At 43.5% G+C, this 10,570-nt stretch overlaps 1 protein-coding gene across 1 annotated transcript; it reads left to right on the plus strand.

Moving 5' to 3' along the window:
* Positions 1 to 986: 986 nt before the first annotated feature.
* Positions 987 to 9,378, plus strand: LEPROTL1 (leptin receptor overlapping transcript like 1). The gene is made up of 4 exons (XM_081894963.1): positions 987 to 1,135; positions 4,074 to 4,149; positions 5,925 to 6,111; positions 6,567 to 9,378. The coding sequence occupies exons 1-4, from the start codon at positions 1,120 to 1,122 to the stop codon at positions 6,681 to 6,683; spliced, it is 396 nt and encodes a 131-aa protein (XP_081751089.1). The 5' UTR covers positions 987 to 1,119; the 3' UTR covers positions 6,684 to 9,378.
* Positions 9,379 to 10,570: the final 1,192 nt, after the last annotated feature.

The raw sequence follows: 10,570 nt of genomic DNA on the forward strand, positions 1-10,570 counted from the left end.
GAGCCAAGGCGCCGTCCAATCACTAAAAATCCCTGTTCCCATAAAGGTAAAGGGACCCCTGACCATTAGGTCCAGTCGTGACCGACTCTGGGGTTGTGGCGCTCCTCTCACTTTATTGGCTGAGGGAGCCAGCGTAAAGCTTCCGGGTCATGTGGCCAGCAGGACTAAGCCGCTTCTGGCAAACCAGAGCAGCGCACGGAAACGCCGTTTACCTTCCTGCCAGAGCGGTACCTATTTATCTACTTGCACTTTGACATGCTTTCAAACTGCTAGGTTGCCAGGAGAAGGGACCGAGCAATGGGAGCTCAGCCCGTCACAGGGATTCGAAACGCCGACCTTCTGATGGGCAAGTCCTAGGCTCAGTGGTTTAACCCACAGCGCCACCAGCGTCCCTTCCCTGTTCCCATGTTGTTGTTGTTGTTTCATCATTTAGTCGTGTCCACCTCTTCGTGACCCCATGGACCAGAGCACACCAGGCACTCCTGTCTTCCACTGCCTCCCGCAGTTTGGTCAAACTCATGCTGGTAGCTTCAAGAACACTGTCCAACCATCTCGTCCTCTGTGGTCCCCTTCTCCTTGTGCCCTCCATCTTTCCCAACATCAGGGTCTTTTCCAGAGAGTCTTCTCTTCTCATGAGGTGGCCAAAGTACTGGAGCCTCAGCTTCAGGATCTGTCCTTCCAGTGAGCACTCAGGGCTGATTTCCTTCAGAATGGATAGGTTTGATCTTCTTGCAGTCCATGGGACTCTCAAGAGTCTCCTCCAGCACCATAATTCAAAAGCATCAATTCTTCGGCGATCAGCCTTCTTTATGGTCCAGCTCTCACTTCCATACATCACTACTGGGAAAACCATAGCTTTAACTATACGGACCCTGTTCCTATAGACGTGTCTTATTTTCGCCCTGGAGGAAGGAGCAGACGAAACGCCCTACAGAACCTGCAAGTTGCGCCCTGCGTGTCCATCTACTATTTATAAGTCTACGGTGCCCTCCGACTTCTGCCCGCCCGAAGTCCTCCTCTGTTCTGAAAGAGCGCTCACTTCCGGGTTCTGTCTGGCCGTCTTCCTCCCGCTCTGTGGTTGGCTGGGAGCGGCCTGTGCGCGACAATAACAGCAGCATCATGGCCGGCATCAAAGGTAGCGCCGCTGTGGCGGTTCCGAGGGGTGGGTGGCATGGAAAGGGCCCGGGAGCAAGGCGGGGAGGGGGGGGGGCTCTTCCGTGCCAGGTCCGGGAAAGGACGTCGCCCCTCAGCCCTGGCGGTGACGTCTTCTGGCGAGGGGGGGGGGGAGAAGAGGGACCGCGTTGTTTCCATGGCAACGTGCGCCTTCCCGGCCTGTGAGGATGCGCCGCTTGGCTAGAAAAGCGCGCAAACGGAGAGAGTGTCTCGTTGGTCTCTTTCTCTGCTGCCCCCAATACCTGGACCCACATTTCGAGGCCTGTGTGGCGTTGACGCTCCCCACCCCTCGCGTCCGTTCCCGACATCCCTAGGCATGGGCCGGGTGGCAAGGCGAGCCCAGTGTTGTTGCCGGAAGCAAGGCCCGTCTCATAGGAGTTTTAACTTTCCTAGTTAGCGGGTGTAGGAGATGCAGCTCCAGAGCATGTGCAGAGATAGTATCCCCCCTTCCCCCAGAACCAGGTACTGGGGAAGAACAGGGAAGGGATGACATCTTAATGTTATTGTTAATTATTTGTATACTGCCCTTCTCATGCGTAGATCTCAGTAGGGTTCACAACATAAAAATGCAATATTAAAAAACCACAAAATTATTATTATTATTACAGTGGTACCTCGGGTTACATGCGCTTCAGGTTGCAGACTCCGCTAACCCAGAAATAGTACCTCAGGTTAAGTACTTTGCTTCAGGATAAGAACAGAAATCATGCTCCAGCGGCACACGGTGGCAGCAGGAGGCCCCATTAGCTAAAGTTGTGCTTCAGGTTAATAACAATTTCAGGTTAAGAATGGACCTCCAGAACAAATTAAGTACTTAACCCGAGGTACCACTGTATTGCCCTTCTTGTCAGCTCTCTGAAGGTATCCCAATTGTCATGCAAAATGAAATATTGGGCTGTGCAAACCTTTGGGCTGCAACCCAATGCACACTCGTAGGAATGGGCATGGCTAACCTCTGTCAGCCAAGCTTTGCAATACCTTAAAATGCAAGAAACATTGTGATCCTGTGCCTTTCCAGGCAGACGCAACACCCCGCTGAATGCAGTGCGGCTGCCAAATAAGTGTGTGTAACATTGCAGCTACACATATATTGCAGGATAAACGATGAACCTGATCTATTCCACAAAAGATCCTGTCACAATGAATTGGTTAGTCTGGGCTGGGAAAGGACTTTTTGATGGTTTTGTTGCATTAGACTATGCAGCTTCTTCTGGAATTCAGCACCATTTAGTTTGGAAGAATTTGCTGATTAAGAAACACACATAGGTTTGCCAGTGTTTCTCAGACTTGGACCCCTAGCTGTGGTTGGGCTACAGCTCCCATCATCCCAGACCTGCTAGCTAGAGGTGATAGCTAGGGATGATAGGAGTTGTATACAACAACAGCTGGTTTGAGAAGCACTGAATCCATTCCAGTAAACTTGATCTTGCAACCTATTCAGTCTACAGTAAAAGTTACCAGATGCAAAGGAGGAAGATGAGGCTCCTGTGCATTTAAATAACTGTTTATTTGACACATTTCTTATTTGTCTCTCATCTTGAAGTGGTTCACAATGTTAATCTTGCACCTTTAAATAGCAGTATAGATACATACTTGGAGGGAGGCTGGGCTAAGTTTCGTAAATAGGAAGGAGATTTGGTACATTGCAAGCAAGAATAAAAGAAAGTGGAGTGGCTTAATGAGAAATGTCACTGATTTGGTCAGTGATACTGGGGCAGAAGGGACGCGGGTGGCGCTGTGGGTTAAACCACAGAGCCTAGGACTTGCCGATCAGAAGGTCGGTGGCTCGAATCCCCATGACGGGGTGAGCTCCCGTTGCTCGGTCCCTGCTCCTGCCAACCTAGCAGTTCGAAAGCACATCAAAGTGCAAGTAGATAAATAGGTACCGTTCCAGCGGGAAGGTAAACGGCGTTTCCATGCGCTGCTCTGGTTTGCCAGAAGTGGCTTAGTCATGCTGGCCACATGACCCAGAAGTTGTACGCCGGCTCCCTCGGCCAATAAAGCGAGATGAGCGCCGCAACCCCAGAGTCGGTCACGACTGGACCTAATGGTCAGGGGTCCCTTTACCTTTACCTTTACTGGGGCAGACAACAGGGAAGTGCTGATACCTTAATACACAAACTTATATAAATTAACACAAAAGTAAGCCTTTTTGAGTTCAAAAATGAGACTTCATCTTATGTAAGTACATAGGATTTTGCTTTTGTCATGAACTTGCTGGGTATACTTAGGTAAGCTACTTTGTCTCCACATCAGTCCCATTCTGAAATATGGAGAAAATAATATTCATCTACCTTACAGAGATGTTGTAGGAATGACGGATGTAATTTTTGCGTAGTACTATGAACAGCCGGAAAAGGCTACATAGATGCTAACACTTTTGCAGTCTTGACAGTTAAGTCAATATCATTTAGTAATTTATTTACTGATGTCCTTCCTTTCCATGAAATCAGCAGCAACCCAGCATAAAATTGGGTTCTCACCAGCAGTACTTAAATACAACAGAACAGTCATGAGATCCCCAATTATCAGCATCAAATTTATAAAGTGTAAATATAACTGTTTTTCATCTCACATAATGCATTACTTGTATTATTTTCATAAAGAACATTCTACCAGGAGCTGTCAAAGCAGTTCACAGCTTATATAGATGTAATTTTTGGAAAGGGAGCCATTTACACTACTGTATTTTGTATTGCCCCCTCTTATTTTTTTTCCAAGCTGGAGTTGCATCTTTGCTATTGTATGGTGTATTCAAAGTGACTGAATGAGAAGGCTATTGATGAGAGGAATAGAAGCAGTACTCTGGTCTCCCTTCTGCCCACAGTTCTTGTTAGTAGAGGGGGGAAACTGATCAAATATTTTGGAGGACTGATACAGTTTTATGTCTGTCTTTACAGCTTTGATTAGCCTGTCCTTTGGGGGAGCTGTTGGACTAATGTTCCTGATGCTTGGTTGTGCCCTTCCGCAGTACAAGTAATGCATTTTCAAAAGCATATTCTTGTTTGCTGTTGTCTTAGAATCCTTTTTAATTTCTAACTCTCTTTTCTTACTTCGTAGCTATTGGGTTTAAATAAGCAAACAAAACCAACACCAACTCTGGCAAATCCCTAGCACCCCTTTGTTGATACTTTTGAGTGGTCTTATGTCAAATCAGACAATTAGTCTGCAAAGTCAGTAACATCAGCATTAACTGCAGACTCTTTAGCGTTTCAGACTGTCTTCCAGACCTGTCTGTCAATGCCAGAGATTGAAACCAGGGTCTTTTGCCATAGCCCTTCCCAACACCTGCCAACTGAGCATAGACTCTAGCTATGTGATGAAATTCTAGTTGTAATTTGCAGCTACAAAGGTGCTCTGTTCATTATAATCCATATTGGATAGTTCAGGGTTAGCCAATTTGACCTCCAGGCGCTGCTGGACTATCCCATTATTTCTGCCTTTTTGCCGTATTGGCTGGAGTTTATGGGAGTTGGAGTCCAACAATATCTGAGGAGCACCACATTGACTTATCTCGGAATCGTGAATAGACCTGGAGATAGAAAGCCTCTCAGGTTGTAATCCAAAAAGTTTATTCTTCTGAAGAGTCCTAAAGCAATAAACAGAGTGACTTGACAGCTTCAATCTGCCCTACAATATAGCTTTGGGTTCGAAAGCATGTCAAAATGCAAGTAGATAAATAGGTACTGCTCCGGCGGGAAGGTAAACGGTGTTTCCGTGCGCTGCTCTGGTTTGCCAGAAGCGGCTTAGTCATTCTGGCCACATGACCCGGAAGCTGTACGCCGGCTCCCTCGGCCAATAAAGCGAAATGAGCGCCGCAACCCCAGAGTCGGCCACGACTGGACCTAATGGTCAGGGGTCCCTTTACCTTTACCATTTTATATATAAAGGTTTATATATATAAGAAGGGACGCGGGTGGCGCTGTGGGTTAAACCACAGAGCCTAGGACTTGCTGATCAGAAGGTTGGCGGTTCGAATCCCCGTGATGGGGTCGGTCCCTGCTCCTGCCAACCTAGCAGTTCGAAAGCACATCAAAGTGCAAGTAGATAAATAGGTACCGCTCCGGCGGGAAGGTAAACAGCGTTTCCGTGCGCTGCTCTGGTTCGCCAGAAGCGGCTTAGTCATGCTGGCCACATGACCCGGAAGTTGTACGCTGGCTCCTTTGGCCAGCAAAGCGAGATGAGCGCCGCAACCCCAGAGTCGGTCACGACTGGACCTAATGGTCAGGGGTCCCTTTACCTTTACCTTTAACAGCCTGAACTATAAATTGAAACAAATCATATGACTTTCTATTCCACTCTCTTCAATGCATCAGTTTTGTTACTCCAGTTGAATAGTTGCTTATATGCTTAATACATTTGTTCTCCTTAAGGTGGAGATACCAATGTTAAAAGATTATTTCAAAAACTGTCATATTAGGTCTGAGCATCAAACTCACCTGGGCTGATGTAAATTGGTAGTGCCTAAGCTTTCTTACCATGTATCTCATCTGGTCCAAAAAAAAATGGTCCCTCCTATTCCAAATGGCACCAAGCCTTGGGTTAGATGTTTTGTTGGACTTGTATTTTCCCCAGCTGTCTTTGCACATGACTTTTATTTGCATTATCATGAATTATTACATTGCTTATATATGGGTGTGGCTGTTTTATTGTGTTTTGCTGTGTATTGTAAAGGCAGACTTTATCTAAAGATACTCTGAGGACAAGAGGAAGAATACCTGTCAAATGTGATTTGCTTTCTTTTCTTCTAGCGAATATTGGCCTCTATTTGTCCTGTTCTTCTACACCCTTTCTCCAATTCCATACTGCATAGCAAGAAGAGTCGTCGAAGACACAGATGCTACAAGTAATGCCTGCAAGGAACTTGCCATATTTCTTACGACGGGCATTGTTGTCTCAGCATTTGGGCTCCCAATTGTGTTTGCCAGAGCACTACTGGTTAGTAATTCCCCCTTTTGAGCATGTGTTTCACTGTGGTGTTCTGTTTGTTTACAAAGGGAGAAGCATAGAACAGGTCAAATGATGTTGGGTATAAAGCTTGTAGGCAGGACTCTAGATTATTTGTCAGAGCATCTGGCAGATAGAGAGCCCAGATTATGGTATCAGGCACATAAAACTGTTGAAACAAATAGGATTTGGCCCTAAACAGGATCCTTTTGGGATGCCACCTGGGAACCCTCTGAGCTCCTAAGAACAATGGATTCCACATATAAGCAAATATTATAAATGTAAGAAGTGGCTTGCATCCAATGTAATCACTCTGTGAACGGAAGGAGCTTATTCCATTCACAGAGCAATTACGTTGGTTGCAGCTCAATAGGTAGCATAATGTGTACATGTTTGCTTGCTTCTTTCTATATGCCATGTAACTCTCCTTTCCCCCTCGACCATAGATTCGTTGGGGAGCCTGTGCGCTTGTCCTCACAGGAAACACAGTCATCTTTGCTACCATCCTAGGGTTTTTCTTGGTATTTGGCAGCAACGACGACTTCAGCTGGCAACAGTGGTGAAAAGAGTTGGAAAGAGAACTATCGGCATCTTGTGTCATTCAGTGGCCATCCATCCCAACAGCAAGAACGGGCAATAAAGCGAATGTACTCTTTCCACAGAGGGACTCTAGGTGTAGGATACTCTGTAGTCACTTTTCCTCTCCTTTCACGTTCAACTTCTAACGTCTTGCTTGATTTAAATGTTATTAATTGTTGATGCTGTTTTAGTTTAATGCTTTACTTTAATGTGGGGATCAGAATGCTTAAATGTGATGTTTAAATCTGTGTTTTTCTTTTTTCCTGGTTTTTTTTTTGAAGAACATAACTGCGTTTAAATATGAAATCGATCTTTTGACCATGAATTATTTTTAAGCTACAATGTACAATCGTGTAACCAAACTGGCAGCAAACGGAGGTCACAGTCCAGTCATATGGAAGTGTTTTTGAAGCCCTATCCTGCACAGGTATTTTTTGAAGTAAGTCCCACTGAGTTCAATAGGGCTTACTCCCGAGCAAGTGTGCATAGGATTGTTCACATGTCCTATTGAACTTAGTAGTAGTGAAGCATGTGCTCAACACTCAACCCCTTTTGAAATAAATAGAAAGTGCTTAGATATAGCTGGCATGTGCTGTTTATTAGCAAATGTGAACATGGTTATGGGATTTTGGAAGTGAAATGTAAAGAGCTGAAGGGAGAAGCACTTAGAAGCTGATTAATGGGTTGCTTGTTTCCATAGACAGCTGAAAATGTGATAATGCCAATAGTATGGGGATAGCTTTTAATAAGGGGATTTTTTTTATTATTTTGGAAGTTTATGCTCATTGTACAAATATTTTGCAAGTTTTTATTATTGACACTCCAAATGAGGAGGGGGAAACCTAATTTCTCAATGGGAAGTGGAAGACGTCTGACATTTAAAATCCACTTTTTAAAAAATCCCATTTTGAAATCTTTCTGTTTATATGTATTATACACTTTGAAAATCTATGAAGTCAACTCTTTATATGTTTTACCAAAGGGGAGGTAAAAGGAACACCCATGTAACTACTGATTATGGGCACAACTCAGCCAGAAGATCTCCTGCACAGGCCACGTAGAAATGAATGGTAGTGCTCTTGTCCAGCTCCCTTTTATTGTCACCGTGACATGTACAGGAGAACTACTCAGTGGATTGCACCCACTATGTTTGCAAAGTATAAAAGGAGAATTTCTGCTTCCCTTTTTAATTTATTTTATACATGGTATAAAAAGGCTTTTCAAATGTAGATTGAAACTTTTCACTGTAGGTAATAACTTACCTGACAGATCAATTATTGTATTGATATACAGTCAAAGCTTGGCTACCTTGCAGATCTTTGACTATGAAGGTTTTATAGTGGTCCTGTCAATGTTTCGGTTTATGCATTAATAAATGTTAATCATAATTGTAGTTCTGTTAGAGTATATTACACGTACCATACAATATTTATATTTGTTGCATACCTCTTAATTGTCTTTTCCATTAACCATAAATAACCGTATTTTGTAGACCCAATTCTTTTGGAGTGGTGCTTTGCTGGTGACTCGTTAGTAAGATACTCAGATGTCTCTGTCTATGCTCTCACACTGTGCAGTCATGCAAACTAGCCAAGTCTAGCCAAGTGATACAGTCACCTGAACACATTCATTCCACTCTTAATATAGCTTTCTGCTATATTATACTCAGTGGAGCTTTCTTCTTTCTTCCCTGACTGGTTCATAGACATGCATGCTCCACAGTGAACGCCTGCGTACACATCTAGGCATCGCTCACCTCCCCAGGATCTTGGGAGGGTGAGAGGCATCTGGATAGAGATAAAGGCAGTGAGTATGTATTGATCTCCCACTGCAAGTAAGAGAGTTGAATGGAAGCTCTTTGCTGCATCCTTCTACTGAGAGAACTCTGTCCATGGTAGGGAAGCTGCATCATGTCCGTCTTCATGTGCTGGCATCATAAAACAAAGGAGTTGATGAACAGATTGTAGTTATCAGGACATCAGACTACAGAAGCATAGGCGATGAATGGGTTCTGTTTCTTAAAAATAATGTGATACCGACTTAAAATTTAAAACTAAGTCTGAGGGGTGATCTTGACGGTTACATCCCTATTGTAACTTCAAAAACATTTTTGTCCTGAGATTCAAGAGGAGAAGAGGGACATGTACAAAGTGATTGTGAAGTACTTGTGCCCAGTTATTTGAATCCTGGTCCAAGTTTTAAATGTCTGAACATTTTTCCAGGTCTTTCAAGGATGTTGAAGCATGACTTCTGCATGACACAGATATTTATGCTCTCAGATCCTTGAAATTCCTTTGGAAATTCTTTACATTGACAGTGGAACAGTTGTAGCTGTCAAATAGATGACTCATTTAGTGATCCTTCCAATCATGTATTATAGCAAATGAGTTCTCTTCTCCCCTGTTGTACTGTTACTTTTCTTTGTGAAATTACTGGCTACTCTTCAGTTGGGCGCCTACTCTGTTATATTTAATAGTAGTGTATTTTCTGTGTATTAATTGTGTGGACAGCATTGTGGTGGTGATCTTGCTTATTTTTAGACATAGTGCTGTCTCCTATTATCAGGTTAGACATTTGAGAGGTATGTCTTTCTTCATGTAATATGCACTGAGCGGCATTGCCATCCTTCTACAAAGAGAAATTTTGATGAGAAAACAATAAAAAATTTAAATATCAGAATGTTTTGGCTTTTTAATGAGCATCTTCTCTTAATAACAGGATAGAAAACCAGCTTCACAATAATGTGTGAAATAGTTTTTCATGCTTGGAGAGCAGCAAGCCAATTATCTAGTTCTGATATATAGACGTTAGTTGGTCTGATGAAATTGGCTCAGACAGTCAAATAGATCTATGGCTTGGCTCTCTTTAAGACTTGTGCCATCAGCTGAGCATATAGACAGAGCTGTGTGTACTCCCCATCTAGAAAATAAAAAAATCACTCCAAATTCTATCTCCTCCACAAATTCACAAGTTGCAGGAACCCAGTTTAGCAAAAGTGATATTGATGTAAACGTGTACAAAATAGTCCAATGAACTACAGATAATACAGTAAGCTAAAAATAATACAATCCAAGGTCACTGAATTTATACAAGCTAGTGCCACTATGTAAACCAAAACTAGAGGAACAAGATTTTCCCTTCATAGAAAAGGGGTAAAAATGGTTTACATCAATGCCACTTTTATTTTTGTTCCTGTGACTTGGTATCTTTGTTACCTGCCATTGGGGACCCCTCCGGTGTTCATCACAAATTCACAAGACAGGGTATTACTTAACTGCAGATTGTTGGGAGGCTGTGGAGCATTACAGGAAAAACTAGATTGGAGGGCAGCAATGCCGCAGGCGAAAAGATCTTGGCCTTTTTTGCTTATTGCTATATAGCAACGAAAGAAGCATTTGGACCAAGGGGAAAAATGCAGCAGTTTAGGGCCAAGATTAGCCCAGCTTTGAAGTTTCAGCTTGAGAGAGGAAAAGGGGATGAGGCTGGAGTTTTCTTGACCCTTCACAGTGTTTTTCAAACTTTACAGACCCTCCATGTGTCCCAGGGACAGTCCTGGCTTTACAAAGGCCACCTGGTTTCTGATTTGATTTCCTTGGGACGTCCCTATTTTAATCAGAGGGTATGGAGTTGTCTGACCCCGGAGCCATCTGAAAGCAGCCCTGTATAGGGAAGGTGTTTTTTATTTATTTATAAAAGTGTAATGTTTTTATTATGTTTTTATATATGTTGGAACCTGCCCAGAATGGCTGGGGCATCCCAGTCGGATGGGCAGGGTATAATAAAATTAATGATAATGGAATAGGATGTCCCTATTTTCACCGGAGAAATGTGGGAGGGTATGAACCTAGGTCCCCCAGCTGTTGTTGGACAA

This window comes from Podarcis melisellensis (assembly GCF_964234715.1).
Source record: "Podarcis melisellensis genome assembly, chromosome: 17".
Taxonomy (NCBI): Eukaryota; Metazoa; Chordata; class Lepidosauria; order Squamata; family Lacertidae; genus Podarcis; species Podarcis melisellensis.

What these genes read in the sequence shown, in the direction of transcription:
- LEPROTL1 (XM_081894963.1), top strand. An exon ending in TGTGCCCTTCCGCAGTACAA is followed by an intron (nt 4,150 to 5,924) that starts GTAATGCATTTT and finishes CTTTTCTTCTAG; the next exon opens with CGAATATTGGCCTCTATTTG. An exon ending in TGTTTGCCAGAGCACTACTG is followed by an intron (nt 6,112 to 6,566) that starts GTTAGTAATTCC and finishes CCTCGACCATAG; the next exon opens with ATTCGTTGGGGAGCCTGTGC.